This window comes from Artemia franciscana, chromosome 5 (genome assembly GCF_032884065.1).
Source record: "Artemia franciscana chromosome 5, ASM3288406v1, whole genome shotgun sequence".
In the NCBI taxonomy this organism is placed as follows: Eukaryota; Metazoa; Arthropoda; class Branchiopoda; order Anostraca; family Artemiidae; genus Artemia; species Artemia franciscana.
The window spans coordinates 20,690,696-20,707,819 of record NC_088867.1 but is presented as its reverse complement, the minus strand read 5'-3'; the positions used below and the strand labels follow the sequence as shown (position 1 = coordinate 20,707,819).

Sequence of the window (17,124 nt, the reverse complement as noted above, 5' to 3'; positions counted from 1 at the left end):
TTATTATTTTTATAATTTTTTAGAATATTCGGAAATATATTTTCAATCAATTCATTTTTGGACGTCACTAAATTACAGAAATCAGCAGGTAGTTGTATACGTCCTGAAATTGAGTCTACTGGGAGCTTTCCGTTTCCCATTGCTAGCAATTGATCTGAAAATGTTTGACCAGAGTCATCGTTTTGCAATCGGACACGCATATTTGTAGTTAATTTTAATGTTTTTACGTGTGCCCATAAATTAGAATTTTTCAGGCAAGCATTCATTTCGTCTGCAGGAGTTGATCTAGGTATTATAGGTAATGTTTGCCTGAAATCTCCTGCAAGCAATATTAATGTGCTGCCAAAGGGTTTCGAATTCCCTCTTAAATCTTTCAAGCATTGATCCAGAGCCTCGAGCGATTTTTTGTGTGCCATTGTGCACTCATCCCAAATAATAAGTTTGCATTGCTGCAATACTTTACCCATCCCAGATGATTTGGAAATATTGCACGTGGGAGTTTCTGTAGAATGCAAGTTCAGAGGCAATTTCAAAGCGGAATGAGCAGTTCTTCCACCAGGCAGCAATGTTGCGGCTATTCCGGACGACGCAATTGCCAACGCTATATCATTTTTAGATCGAATTGATGCCAGAATCAGTTTTATCACAAACGTTTTACCAGTACCTCCTGGCGCATCCAAAAAGAAAATTTCTCCAACGTTGTTATCGACACAATGCATTATCGTATCATAAATGTCTTTTTGTTCCGACGTTAACTTGGAAATGTTATTTTGTACATACGACAATAGATCACTCGTACTGTAACTTTGTTCACGATCCAATTCTACACATGTCGAAACAGCAGCGATACGGTTAGGTGAAGGCATTCCCAAACCCTGAAGAGGTTTGTTTGCCATACTTATGCAAATATCTTCTATAACAACTAAAGTGTAGTTATAAATTTCTGGTGTAAAATCAAAAGTCATGTCTGACGTCTCTAACTGTTTTCGATGAAGTATATCTTCGGACATTTTTGACTTATATTTTTCCCATAACTCTGTAGGAGCTGATGGAGAGCAAGTTGTTAAAATGATGCCAAACAATGCACGAATTTGACTTGGGGTTGACGTTTCGCACGCGTCATTGATGCAGTTATCCCAGTGTTGGTCATTCTCCAATAAATTCAGAGCTTGGCATGCACTACGGTAAGTGTCATGTATAGTACCATTTACAGTCCTCAAATACTCAAAGGATGTCGGACCGGGTACATTCACCAAAAGCAGGCGTAGAAAGAAGCATTCATGTTGATTGGGGTGAACGGTGTAGAGTCTTCCTATCGTGGTATCTTTGAAGATGGTAGGTTGGCCGTCGACTGACTTACCCTGTTTTCGACGTTCAAATACTTTATTTTTAGTATTCCACGTGTAATACGAAGGCACTTCAGTATACAGCAGTTTTTTCGCAAAAGAATCATTTTTGCAAAGCGAAAAAAAAGCTGTTAATGTTGTATCCGGTGGATTCAGGACTCTTTGTTGCACGTTGGTTTCCGTGAAATAAACACGTTGACCATTCTGTAAATGTACCGCTAAGTGAACAACAGCTGGACTACGTTCATGTATCGGAAATGAAAGAATTCGCCAAACAGCTTCATTACTGCTTATGTATCTTCCAGCCTGATATTCTACGATTTCATCGAAATCTTTGATTTCGGACTGCAAGCCAAAAACTGCCATGTCACTGCCTTTGTTGACGTATTTACATATATATTTTATTGCCTTTACGGAGTTACAGTATTCAACGTTTATATGTGCATTAAATGTTTTGGATAATAAAGGGGAATATGGAACAACCCACTGGTTATCTACTTCGATGGTGGTACCGTTACGCTTCTTTATTATTGCTGTTTTACCGCCATCTTCAGTAGATCTTCTTCTATATTGTGGGTAACCATCATTGCCAGTAATTGTTGTGGGTACTAAAAGTCGAGGATATTGCTTTGTGCACCTTCCTTTGGCCATGCATGGTGAATTTTCGTTCAGTGCACCGCAAGGTCCATGTATCATATTTTTTACAATAATATCATGTAACCCCTTATCGACATTTTTATCAGGTATTTCAGCGGAAATCACATCATCAATTTCGTTTGAAGTAATTTTTTTATGTAGCCAGATTAGTATATGTGCGTGTGGCAAACCTCGTTTTTGCCATTCCACTGAGTACATCCAGCATCGCACTGACCCAAACACTTCATGTTTTACAAGGTAGTTTATCAGTGATTTCAACTTTTGCCGGAAGACACGTGCCGTAATGTCATGCCTATGAACCGCCGATTGTCCTTGAAGTAAAAGCTGCAGTATCTCGTCCCAAGATTGATTACATGTAAATGTAATAAATAAATCTGGACGACCATAGAGACGAACATACGCAATAGCATCTTGAGCATATTCATGCATATGACGTGGACTGCCAGCATATGACGAAGGTAAAATTGTTAATCTTCCAACGTTTGTGGTATTACCGTCATTTATAACTGCATCTCGCAAATGAATGTATTGTTCAGAGCGGAGCTTGGTCTGATTCAGGCGGATATATAGCAAACGTTCTGATTCAATTTTTGCATACATATCCACGACAAATTGGTGAAACAATTCACGGCATTTTAAAATATAATTTTCTTCATCCTGCCGAATCATTAGTCTATAGGAATAATAATGCATTGCACTGCATTTCTTATTCATTTCTTTGTTAGTGGCTGGATTCATCAATTTAATATTAAAGTGATAGCCGTCGGCTCCATCCCAAAAAATGATAGGATATTGTAGGGCATCGTAGCATCGATGAGTTTCAGCAATTCTTAACAACTGGGCGTTTCGCTTATGTAGAATAATATCTCGAGGTAAAAACTGATCACCGACCATAACGATTGCCACTTCGTCGATAGTCGGAGCATTGTATCTACGCACATGTTGGCCAGGAGGCGTTTTGTCAGCGGAAATAACAATTTTATGAGTATCAGTAGGCATCAAATCGATGGCTGTTTTGAACAGACGCACTAAATTATTATTTTCGTGGAAAAGATGTTGCAATTGGGAAACGATTGTCCTTTCAACGTTGGGAGAAATTTCGCAACGTGCATTCAATTCAGAATTTCTATCACTGATGAAGTACAATTGTAAAAATTTATGATTCTCGCCTAATAATGGTAGAAGGGACCCTGCTTTATGATAAATTTGCCCTTTTACTTTAAAAGTAGACATAAATTGATCTGGATTTTCGATTTGGGCTCCAAACGACGTCATTTGGAAACATGAGTTGTATTGTCTGATTTTTGACAAAAAACGCTTAGATTCTGACGTAGTTCCAGTAAGGAAAGTCTTCAATGGCTCTGGTGGTGCAGCCAATAGAGGAAGTTTAACTTTTCCTGAGGCGCAACACATTCCCATTGTTTCACCATTGAATTTCAAGGCCTTGCAATAGGGACAAATTTTGGACATTGTCCCGATTTGAACACAGCTACTCAAGCTATAATCATCGACTGGGTTGTACCTGAATGCCAGGCGATAACTTTCAGATTGCTCTGATTCCTCGGCACGCTTTCTTTTCTTACTTTCTCTATCAGCAGCAAGCCTGATTTCCTGCTGGTCTTTTGATTCCTCGGCACGCTTTCTTTTCTTACTTTCTCTATCAGCAGCAAGCCTGATTTCTTGCTGTTCTTGTAATTCCTCGGCCCGCCTTCTTTTTTCACATTCTGTTTTAGCAGCAAGTCTGCTTCTGCGTTGCTCTGGTAGTTCCTCGGCATGCTTTCTTTTTTCACTTTCTCTTTTAGCAGCAAGTCTGCTTCTGCGTTGCTCTGGTAGTTCCTCGGCATGCTTTCTTTTTTCACATTCTCTTTTAGCAGCAAGTCTGCTTCTGCGTTGCTCTGGTAGTTCCTCGGCATGCTTTCTTTTTTCACTTTCTCTTTTAGCAGCAAGTCTGCTTTCGCGTTGCTCTGGTAGTTCCTCGGCATGCTTTCTTTTTTCACATTCTCTTTTAGCAGCAAGTCTGCTTCTGCGTTGCTCTGGTAGTTCCTCGGCATGCTTTCTTTTTTCACATTCTCTTTTAGCAGCAAGTCTGCTTCTGCGTTGTTCTGGTAGTTCCTCGGCATGCTTTCTTTTTTCACTTTCTCTTTTAGCAGCAAGTCTGCTTTCGCGTTGCTCTGGTAGTTCCTCGGCACGCTTTCTTTTCTGACTTTCTCTATCACCAGCAAGTTTTCTGGCATAGACTCTTTGAGCATCTTCATCAGTCATTATAAACTTAAGCATTAATAGAATTCTACACGAACATCCGTCTTATATAACTTGAATGACGTCACGCCTTCAAAGCAAAAATGATGCCTTCAAAGCAAAAATGATGGCAGCTAATTTCATGACGTCAGCCGAAACATGACGGCGAACATATGTCTTATATAACTTGAATGACGTCACCTTCAAAGCAAAAATGACGGCAACTAATTTCATGACGTCAGCCGAAACATGACGTCACCTGACACATCCATCCACACATCCACAGACAGACAACTTATTTTTATATATATAGATATATATCTATCTATATTCACAGGTGGGACATAGGGACACAACTACAATGGCGCGTAACTATTATGGCGCGTAACGACTTACGCGCGCAGGGGGGCTTGGGGGGGCGCGAAGCGCCCCCACCAACTAGGTGTTGGGGTGGCGCGAAGCGCCACCCCAACAGCTAGTATATATATATATATACTAGCTGTTGGGGTGGCGCTTCGCGCCACCCCAACACCTAGTTGGTGGGGCGCTTCGCGCCCCCCCGCGCGCGTAAGTCGTTACGCGCCATATTAGTTACGCGCCATTGTAGTTGTGTCCCTGTGTCCCACCTGTGAATATAGATAGATTTATATATGTGTTTCAAACTACGTAAAAATTGCGAATATACAACATTCTTGGCTTTCCCATTGTCTGTCCATATACAAAGCCGTATGTACTAATAACGACGTCATATGCAAACGCTCTTTTTACAAACAAACAAACATGCATACACACAACTCGTTTTTATATAGATAGATAGATACAATACAAATTAACTACGTAAAACTTGTGAATATACAACAGTCTTCGCTGTCCCATTGTCTGTGCGTATAAATAGATTGTCAGGTTTACCGACCCTCAAAGATGCAACATACAATTGTACATTGGTAAAGCAATCTGTATTAAGATCTATACCGCATTTTTCTAGTGATTGCCCTTGAGCTTTGTTGATGGTGGTTGCAAATGCTAATCGAATTGGGAATTGCAATCTTTTAAATTGAAAAAGCAGATCCGTTGGAATCATGGGAATGCGAGGAATAAGAACAGCCTCACCCTCATAAGGCCCTGTCAAGATTGTGGCCTCTATTAGGTTTTCCATTGTTTTTTTTTTACGGCAAGTCGCGTGCCATTGCAAAGCTTTGGTGGGTTGATATTTCTTAAAAGTATTATTGGTATGCCTATTTTTAGTTGTAGCACGTGTGGTGGAAACCCTGAAGGATCTATGGAATTTAAAAATTCAGATGGATAATTAACCGCTTCATTTGGTTCCAAAATACAAATTAATTGCGTAAAACTTGCGAATATACAACATTCTTCGCTGTCCAATTGTCGCTGCATATAAATAGATTGTCAGGTTTACCGACCCTCGAACATGCAGCGTACAATTGTCCATGGGAAAAACAATCAGTATTAAGATCAATACCACATTTTTCTAATGATTGACCTTGAGCTTTGTTAATGGTGATTGCAAATGCTAATCGAATTGGGAATTGCAATCTTTTAAATTGAAAAGGCAGATACGTTGGAATCATGGGAATGCGAGGAATAAGAACAGCCTCACCCTCAAAAGGCCCTGTCAAGGTTGTGGCCTCTATTAGGTTTTCCATTGTTTTTTTTACGGCAAGTCGAGTGCCATTGCAAAGCTTTGGTGGGTTTACATTTCTTAAAAGTATTATTGGTACGCCTATTTTTAGTTGTAGCACGTGTGGTGGAAACCCTGAAAGATCTATGGAATTTAAAAATTCAGATGGATAATTAACCGCTTCATTTGGTTCCAAAACTGTGTCGACTGACTTGTAAAGGACTGCCTGGTCTTGAATCTTGGTCAAAACAATATTGTTGATTTCGTGGACGTCTATATTTTTGGGTGCGAGAATCGCTCTTTCACTTAGCCATTTATTATTTTTATAATTTTTTAGAATATTCGGAAATACTTTTTCAATCAATTCATTTTTGGACGTCACTAAATTACAGAAATCAGCAGGTAGTTGTATACGTCCTGAAATTGAGTCTACTGGGAGCTTTCCGTTTCCCATTGCCAGCAATTGATCTGAAAATGTTTGACCAGAGTCATCGTTTTGCAATCGGACACGCATATTTGTAGTTAATTTTAATGTTTTTACGTGTGCCCATAAATTAGAATTTTTCAGGCAAGCATTCATTTCGTCTGCAGGAGTTGATCTAGGTATTATAGGTAATGTTTGCCTGAAATCTCCCGCAAGCAATATTAAGGTGCTGCCAAAGGGTTTCGACTTCCCTCGCAAATCTTTCAAGCATTGATCCAGAGCCTCGAGCGATTTTTTGTGTGCCATTGTGCACTCATCCCAAATAATAAGTTTGCATTGCTGCAATACTTTACCCATCCCAGATGATTTGGAAATATTGCACGTGGGAGTTTCTGTAGAATGCAAGTTCAGAGGCAATTTCAAAGCGGAATGAGCAGTTCTTCCACCAGGCAGCAATGTTGCGGCTATTCCGGACGACGCAATTGCCAACGCTATATCATTTTTTGATCGAATTGATGCCAGAATCAGTTTTATCACAAACGTTTTACCAGTACCTCCTGGCGCATCCAAAAAGAAAATTTCTCCAACGTTGTTATCGACAGAATGCATTATCGTATCATAAATGTCTTTTTGTTCCGACGTTAACTTGGAAATGTTACTTTGTACTTACGACAATAGATCACTCGTACTGTAACTTTGTTCACGATCCAATTCTACACATGTCGAAACAGCAGCGATACGGTTAGGTGAAGGCATTCTCAAATCCTGAAGAGGTTTGTTTGCCATACTTACGCACAAATCTTCTATAACAACTAAAGTGTAGTTATAAATTTCTGATGTAAAATCAAAAGTCATATCTGACGTCTCTAACTGTTTTCGATGAAGTATATCTTCGGACATTTTTGACTTATATTTTTCCCATAACTCTGTAGGAGCTGATGGAGAGCAAGTTGTTAAAATGATGCCAAACAATGTACGAATTTGACTTGGGGTTGACGTTTCGCACGCGTCATTGATGCAGTTATCCCAGTGTTGGTCATTCTCCAATAAATTCAGAGCTTGGCATGCACTACGGTAAGTGTCATGTATAGTACCATTTACAGTCCTCAAATACTCAAAGGATGTCGGACCGGGTACATTCACCAAAGCAGGCGTAGAAAGAAGCATTCATGTTGATTGGGGTGAACGGTGTAGAGTCTTCCTATCGTGGTATCTTTGAAGATGGTAGGTTGGCCGTCGACTGACTTACCCTGTTTTCGACGTTCAACTACTTTATTTTTAGTATTCCACGTGTAATACGAAGGCACTTCAGTATACAGCAGTTTTTTTGCAAAAGAATCATTTTTGCAAAGCGAAAAAAAAGCTGTTAATGTTGTATCCGGTGGATTCAGGACTCTTTGTTGCACGTTGGTTTCCGTGAAATAAACACGTTGACCATTCTGTAAATGTACCGCTAAGTGAACAACAGCTGGACTACGTTCATGTATCGGAAATGAAAGAATTCGCCAAACAGCTTCATTACTGCTTATGTATCTTCCAGCCTGATATTCTACGATTTCATCGAAATCTTTGATTTCGGACTGCAAGCCAAAAACTGCCATGTCACTGCCTTTGTTGACGTATTTACATATGTATTTGATTGCCTTTACGGAGTTACAGTATTCAACGTTTATGTGTGCATTAAATGTTTTTGATAATAATGGGGAACATGGAACAACCCACTGGTTATCTACTTCGATGGTGGTACCGTTACGCTTCTTTATTATTGCTGTTTTACCGCCATCTTCAGTAGATCTTCTTCTATATTGTGGGTAACCACCATTGCCAGTAATTGTTTTGGGTACTAAAAGTCGAGGATATTGCTTTGTGCACCTTCCTTTGGCCATGCATGGTGAATTTTCGTTCAGTGCACCGCAAGGTCCATGTATCATATTTTTTACAATAATATCATGTAACCCCTTATCGACATTTTTATCAGGTATTTCAGCGGAAATCACATCATCAATTTCGTTCGAAGTAATTTTTTTATGTAGCCAGATTAGTATATGTGCGTGTGGCAAACCTCGTTTTTGCCATTCCACTGAGTACATCCAGCATCGCACTGACCCAAACACTTCATGTTTTACAAGGTAGTTTATCAGTGATTTCAACTTTTGCCGGAAGACACGTGCCGTAATGTCATGCCTATGAACCGCCGATTGTCCTTGAAGTAAAAGCTGCAGTATCTCGTCCCAAGATTGATTACATGTAAATGTAATAAATAAATCTGGACGACCATAGAGACGAACATACGCAATAGCATCTTGAGCATATTCATGCATATGACGGGGACTGCCAGCATATGACGAAGGTAAAATTGTTAATCTTCCAACGTTTGTGGTATTACCGTCATTTATAACTGCATCTCGCAAATGAATGTATTGTTCAGAGCGGAGCTTGGTCTGATTCAGGGGGATATATAGCAAACGTTCTGATTCAATTTTAGCATACATATCCACGACGAATTGGTGAAACAATTCACGGCATTTTAAAATATAATTTTCTTCATCCTGCCGAATCATTAGTCTATAGGAATAATAATGCATTGCACTGCATTTCTTATTCATTTCTTTGTTAGTGGCTGGATTCATCAATTTAATATTAAAGTGATAGCCGTCCTTTCAACGTTGGGAGAAATTTCGCAACGTGCATTCAATTCAGAATTTCTATCACTGATGAAGTACAATTGTAAAAATTTATGATTCTCGCCTGAGAATGGTAGAAGGGACCCTGCTTTATGATAAATTTGCCCTTTTACTTTGAAAGTAGACATAAATTGATCTGGATTTTCGATTTGGGCTCCAAACGACGTCATTTGGAAACATGAGTTGTATTGTCTGATTTTTGACAAAAAACGCTTAGATTCTGACGTAGTTCCAGTAAGGAAAGTCTTCAATGGCTCTGGTGGTGCAGCCAATAGAGGAAGTTTAACTTTTCCTGAGGCGCAACACATTCCCATTGTTTCACCATTGAATTTCAAGGCCTTGCAATAGGGACAAATTTTAGACATTGTCCCGATTTGAACACATCTACTCAAGCTATAATCATCGACTGGGTTGTACCTGAATGCCAGGCGATAACTTTCAGGTTGCTCTGATTCCTCGGCACGCTTTCTTTTCTTACTTTCTCTATCAGCAGCAAGCCTGATTTCTTGCTGTTCTTGTGATTCCTCGGCACGCTTTCTTTTCTTACTTTCTCTATCAGCAGCAAGCCTGATTTCTTGCTGTTCTTGTAATTCCTTGGCACGCCTTCTTTTTTCACATTCTCTTTTAGCAGCAAGTCTGCTTTGGCGTTGCTCTGGTAGTTCCTCGGCATGCTTTCTGTTCTTTCTTTCTCTATCAGCCTCAAGCCTGTTTCCCTGCTGTTCTTTTGATTCCTCGGCACGCCTTCTTTTTTCACTTTCTCTTTTAGCAGCAAGTCTGCTTTCGCGTTGCTCTGGTAGTTCCTCGGCACGCTTTCTTTTCTGACTTTCTCTATCAGCAGCAAGTTTTTTGGCATAGACTCTTCGAGCATCTTCATCAGTCATTGTAAACTTAAACATTAATAGATTTCTACGTGAACATATGTCTTACATAACTTGAATGACGTCACCGTCAAAGCAAAAATGACGACAACAAATTTCACGACGTCAGCCGACACAAAAACATGACGTCACCTGACAACTAATTTCATGACGTCAGCCGACACAGAATCATGACGTCACCTGATCCACAGATCCACAGACAGACAACTTATTTTTATATATATATATTTATATATATATATATATATATATATATATATATATATAAATAAGTTGTCTGTCTGTCTGTCTGCATATGTCTGAATTATTTCATCATATACCAATTCAAAAACGGATGTATTCAAGGCTGAAGTAGCTGAGTTGGTAACACGTTATGTTCCAGGTTCTAGGTCCGAGAAGTTCCAGGTTCAAACCTTAGCTAGGTAAAAACTACAAAAAAAAACTAAAAAAGCTAAAAAACTAAAAAAAGGTCAAAAGCCCGAATCCAAGCCCAAAGTAGCTGAGCTGGTAAAGCGTTATGTTCCAGGTTCTAGGTCCGAGAGGTTCCAGGTTCGAATCTTGGCTTTAGCATTAATACAAAAGAAGAAAAAACTAAAAAAGGTAAAAACTACAAAAAAAAACTAAAAAGAAAAAACTAAAATATATAAATGACCACGGGGACACAGGGAATGTTCAATTAGCAATCACCATCAACAAAGCTCAAGAGCAATCATTAGAATCATGAGGTATAACTAAAAAGAACTAAAAAAAAAGGTTAAAAACTAAAAACTAAAAAAACAAGAGCTAAGAGCTCATATGGCACTTGTGACGAGGCAAGAAGAGCTAAGAGCCAAGAGATCATATGGTATGAGCTCTAGCAAAATTCTATAAATCAATGGATTGATTTAAAAAGGAAAATAAGAGGCTTAATGCCGGTCAAGATTTAAAATAAGAGCTCTGAGTCACAAAGTCCTTCTAAATATCAAAATTCATTAAGATCCGATCACCCACTCGTAAGTTATAAATACCTAATTTTTTCTAATTTTTCCTCTCCCTTTTGCCACCCAGATGGTCGAATCTGGGAAAACGACTGTATCAAGTCAAATTGTGAAGCTCCCTGACACGCCTACCAATTTTCATCGTTTTAGCACGTCCAGAAGCACCAAACAAGCCAAATCACTGAACCCCTCCCCTCAACTCCCCCAAAGAGAGCGAATCCAGTATGGTTCAGTCAATCACATATCAAGGACATTTGTTTATTCTATCCACCAAGCTTCATCCCGATTCCTACACTCCAAGTGTTTTTTCCAAGATTTCCCCCATCCAACTCCCCCCAATGTCAAAAGATCTGGTCGGGATTTGAAATAAGAGCTCTGAGACATGAATTACTTCTAAATATCAAATTTCATTACGATCCGATCACCTGTTCGTAAAATAAAAATACCCCAATTTTCACGTTTTCCAAGAATTCCGGTTTCCCCCTCCAACTCCCCCGAATGTCACAGGATCTGATCGGAATTTAAAATAAGAGCTTTAAAGCACAGGATCCTTCTAAATATCAAATTTGATTAAGATCTGGTCACCCTTTCGTAAGTTACAAATGCCTCAATTTTCAAAATTACCCCCCCCCCCCCCCAACTCCGCCAAAGAGAGCAGATCCGGTCCAGTTATGTCAGTCACGTATCTTAGACAAATTTTGATTCTTCCCATCCAGTGTCATCCTGATCTCACCTCTTAAATATTTTCTAAGATTTCTGGTTCCCCTCAACTGCCCCCCCTCCAATTACGCTGGATCCGGTTGAGATTTAAAATAAGAGATCTGACTTACGAGATCCTTCTAAATATGAAGTTTCATGAAGATCCGATCACTCCTTCGTAAGTTAAAAATACGTCATTTTTTCGTATTTTTCAGAATTAACCCCCCCCCCCGCAATTGAGCGGATCCGTTCCAACTATTTAAATCACGTATGCAAGACTTCTGCTTATTTTTCCAACCAAGTTTCATCCCAATCCCTCCAATCTAAGCGTTTTCCATCATTTTAGGTTTCCCCACCCCAAACTTCCCCCTATGTCACCAGATCCGGTCAGGATTTAAAATAAGAGCTTTGAGACACGATATCCTTCTAATATCAAATTTCATGGAGATCCAATCACCCGTTCGTAAGTTAAATATACCTCCTTTTTTCTAATTTTTCAGAATTACCCCCCCCCCCCCTCCCCAACTACCCCAAAGAGAGCGGATCCGTTCTGGTTATGTCAATCAAGTATCTAGGACTCGTGTTTTTCCCCACCAAGTTTCATCCGGATCCCTCCACTCTAAGTGTTTTCCAAGTTTTAGGCTTCCCCCTCCCAACCCCCCCCCCCCCAATGTCACCAGATCCGGTCGGGTTTGAAATAAGAGCTCTGAGCCACGATATCCTTCTAAATATCAAATTTCATTGAGATCCGATCACCCGTTCGTTAGTTAAAAATACCTCATTTTTTTAATTTTTCAGAAATACCCCCCCCCCCAAAGAGAGCGGATCCGTTTCGTTTATGTCAATCATCTATCTAGGACTTACCCATTCGTAAGTTGAAAATACCTCATTTTTCTAATTTTTAAGAATTACTCCCCCCCCCCAAACTACCCCAAAGAGAACGAATCAGTTCCGATTATGTCAATCATGTATCTGGGACTTGCGCTTATTTTTCCCATCAAGTTTCATCCCGATCCCTCCACTCTAACTGTTTTCCAAGATTTTAGGTTTCCCCCCTCTAACTCCCCCCAATGTCATCAGACCCGGTCGGGATTTAAAATAAGAGCTCTGAGACACAATATCATTCTAAACATCAAATTTCATTAAGATCCAATCACCCGCTCATAAGTTAAAAATACTTATTTTTTCTATTTTTTCCGAATTAACCGCCCCCCCCCCCAGATGGTCGAATCGCAAAAACGATTTAATCAGTTTGCTATTTCTAATTTAATCAGGTACGGTCCCTGATACGCTTGCCAAATTTTATTGTCCTAGCTTACCTGGAAGTGCCTAAAGTAGCAAAACTGGGACTTTAGGTTTTCCCCCTCCAACTCCCCCCAATGTCATCAGATCCTGTCGGGATTTGAAATAATAGCTCTGAGACACAATATCATTCCAAACATCAAATTTCATTAAGATCCAATCACCCGCTCATAAGTTAAAAATACTTCATTTTTTCTATTTTTTGCGAATTAACCGGGCCCCCACTCCCCCCCAGATGGTCAAATCGGGGAAACGACTATTTCTAATTTAATCTGGTCCGGTCCCTGATACGCTTGCCAAATTTCATCGTCCTAGCTTACCTGGAACTGCCTGAAGTAGTACAAAATACCAAGTGCCATAAAAAACAAAAAAAAGGTAAAAACTACAAAAAAAAAACTAAAAAGAAAATATATACTAAACTAAAAGAACAAACTAAAAAGAAATATATATATATATATATATATATATATATATATATATATATATATATATATATATATATATATATATATATATATATATATATATTTTTCTTTTTAGTTTTATTCCAACTCATAATATTGCTTTGGACAAGAGATTGCACAATAAAGTGTCTGTAATGTCTGCTGAGTTAAACTCCATAATCATGGCATTAGAGTTCCTCACAGATAATGAATTTATGATTTTATTTTTCTAAATGTCATAATTTATCCTGACTCTTTATCAAGCCTAGAGCTGGTTTCTTCAGCTTTTCAGTATAAGATGGATATTGACACATTTCATTGTCTTAGGATTATTGATAATCTTGCTTCAAGAGGTATAAGAACTTATCTCCAGTATATTCCAAGCCACTCAGGTATAATTGGTAACCATGAGGCAGATGAAATTGCAAAAAAATGCTTTAAATATTGACCAGCTAAGTGGGAGATCAATCCCCATTAGAGATATTTACTGCTGGAGACTACCAGAGGTACTGTTAAATAAGAATAATCCAACCATATCACATTTCCCCAATAAGCACCATTCTAAGATTTATCATAGAATTTGGTCTGGCTCAAATGGGCTACATTTTTTCATGTGTTTTCATATCAGTTTCCTAATTCAAGTGGAGAAGTTCCCTCTTCCCCCCTTTGCAGGTCTTCCAATTTAAAAATGAGATGATTGACCATTTCCTATTTGAATGACAAGTTTCAAAAATACTAAAATGCTTATCATACTTATATTATACGCCCTCTAGCTAATATTCTTCTAGGTTTTTTCTCTGATGCTCAATTCTAATGAAATAAGGGGTTTACAATAAAATTACCAACCTAACTAATATTATTTTGCAAAGTGAAAAGTATTAGAGTTCAGTAGAGTGAAGTGACAGGGAGTCTAAAGTGAAGAGCTTTTAAGAAAGATATAAATAAGTATTTTAGGAATGTTAAAAGTTATTTTCAGGATCTTATAGGGTTTCCTTCTCAATTGCTTGAACTGTACAATAATACCAAGCATTGATTACAAAGAGCATAAAGATACTCTGAGTGATGTGTCAATTGTGTCTGTAGGCTACATAAGATTGCCCCTCTTTCCACCAATCCACCTCTTAATTCATCAAAGAGCCTGGCAATACGTTTTTTTATTGTTTTTTTTTTAATACCACTTGCTTTGATAAAAGTTTAGTTTCTCTACTTTTTGCTATCTTAAAAAGGGGTTAGGTTAGGAAAATGAAACTTCCAAGCTCCATGTTAGCCCTCTTTTGATTTCTAAGTCTTTGAAATTTGCCCAATTGACAGGTATATACCTATTAAATTTTGACAAAACAACATTTTACCTTCATTTTCAGTTATCAGTTTCCCATTCTCTTGATTTAGTTCTGAAAATGAAACTCCTGCTAAATGAATTGAATTACAAGCTATATCACTGGTTGTTTTCTAAATTTAAGAATGTATCTACAGATATTTGATACCTCATAAATTGGAATAGAGCAAGGTTGTGAAGCTAAAAACATTTTTTTTTTTTTGGTACTTCAATTAAGCAGAATATTTGTTTGCAAGGTTTCAAAAGTGTTATTTAACCCACAGGGGCTGATTTCCCACGATTAATCTGGATGAATTAAAATCTATCTTACCTTTTGACAGCACCAAAACGAGATCAATTTGTTGTTGGTGTAGTTGAATGGAACTTTCTTCTTATTGTTTCTCTACAAATTGAATGGAACTTTCTTCTAATTTCTTCTCTATGCTCCTGGCTGGGGGTGCGTTTGTTTACTTGTCCAATGGGATTTTTACTAATCGAGGTTTAACCCCTAAAAGATAGCAACAAATACTTGTCTGGCCACGTGTCACTTAAAACGGCAAGATTAATTGCAAATAATAACAACATTGGTCACGTGTAATTATTGTTTTAATGCTATGTGAAGTTTTGACAAGGAAGAGGCTAGGACTTTGGGCCTGCTTCAAATTTTACAGGCAAATACAGCTTCAGCAATTATTTCAGAGCTGGGTAGCCTAATACAATTTGTGTGGCCAGAAGTTTAATTGTAAGATTTCAAATTGTGGTTGTCATTTGCCTTTTTAAGTCATTCCATTCAAGATGCTTTGGATATTTTTTATTGTGATAAATTGTCTTAATGCTCTGAAAAGGGAAAATTATTTCAATTGCATAGGATAGGAAAATTTTGGTAGGCTAATTAATTCAAAGTCCTAAATTAGCCAGGGAAGTGTTGTTTTTTTTCACTAAAAAATCACCGTTCTTTGAACTCCAATTATATAGCCCTGTTTTTGGCCCCCTTGATCCAGTTCCTGATTGTCATTTACACTAAATTTCACTTTTTCTGTTACCTATTTATGTTTGCACCAGTTTTACCATTTGGTAAAACTGGTACAAACAGTACTACTGGCTTTCATATAAAGTGAATATACCACTTGATGCCTTTTGTAATGCTGTTTACAAATATAATAATCGCTTCTACCGCAAGTTCAGATTTAAGCACTTTTTGACCTCTTAAAAATGACCTATAGGCCTATATGGGGTCATTACAAATCTGTAATAGTTTAGAAACAAATTTGGGCTATATATTTGCACATCAGGGGGTGGGGGTAAAGTGTAGCATATATTAAATATGTAAACTAACCATTGCTTGAATTTTTTTATGTGTGTGCTGTTGCACTGGTGATTTCTCTTTTCATTAAAATTTGATGTGCACAAACACATTAAAAAAAAACAGCAATGGTTAGTTTACATATATAATATATGCTATGCTTTACCCCCACCCCCCTGATGTGCAAATATATAGCCCAAATTTGTTTCTAAACTATTATAGATTTGTAATGACTCCATTTATAGGTCATTTTTAAGAGGTCAAGAGGTGAAAAAGTGCTTAAATCTGAATTTGCAGTAGAAGAAATTATTATATTTGTAAAGAGCATATAAGAAGGCATCAAGTGGTATATTCACTTTATATGAAAGCCAATAATACTGTTTGCACCAGTTTTACCCTTGTTTCTTGTTAATATTACTAAGGGGTCATAGTTAAGCACTAGAGAAGTCATTGTTAAATAACATGTGCTTATGTATATAGGCCTATAGCTTTTTGCTACTTATTCTTCTTTGGTTATATAATGCTTGATGTGGTATAAGCCAAGAGAAGGACCTGTAGACCTATAGAAGAAAACCTGTTAAAAAAGATGATTCTTTGTAATTTACATAATAATTATAGCTTTCTACATGCAGCCCTGCTCTACTTAAGCCCCAACCCTCATAATATGGAAATCTATAGCTGAAATTACATATTTTCTATTGATTCTGCCAATCTATCCCTCAACCCTTGTACGTGTTAATTGAGGCAACTGTGGATAAACAAGAACTGGAAAAACAAGTAACAGGTGGCAGAAAACATTGGAAATATATAATTTCGGCTATATGTTTGCAAATTAGGCATGTTAGAGGTGAATTTCTTGTTGTTCATATTTGGATTTACAAATAAAGTGAATATACCACTTGATGCCTTTTTGTATATTCTTTACAAATATAATAATTGCCTATTTTGCTAGTTCAAGTTTAAGCACTTTTTGACCTTACTTAACCTAACAAATTTTGGCAGTGAAAAACATACATTATTTTGTCAAAAATGACCAAAAACACATACCTTAATGGAAAATTTGGCATCAAAGAAGAAGAAATACAGCATATTATTGTAAAATTTATTAATCCAACTTAATTGTGGAAAATCAGTGCTCATAGATTATACAACATGTAAAAAATGGATTAATAATGAAACAGTAAGTTTGAGACCAATGTTTTAAGCTTTCTTATACCCA

The 17,124-nt window shown here is 37.8% G+C and overlaps 1 protein-coding gene across 1 annotated transcript in view; it reads left to right on the top strand.

The window, feature by feature from the left end:
- The window catches only part of LOC136027694 (sodium-coupled monocarboxylate transporter 1-like), a 30,757-nt gene extending 20,465 nt beyond the window's left edge, over positions 1–10,292 (top strand). The window contains exon 7 of the mRNA XM_065705143.1: positions 10,212–10,292. Within this exon, the coding sequence (XP_065561215.1) occupies positions 10,212–10,292 (81 nt within the window). The remainder of the gene's footprint in view (positions 1–10,211) is intronic.
- Positions 10,293–17,124: the final 6,832 nt, after the last annotated feature.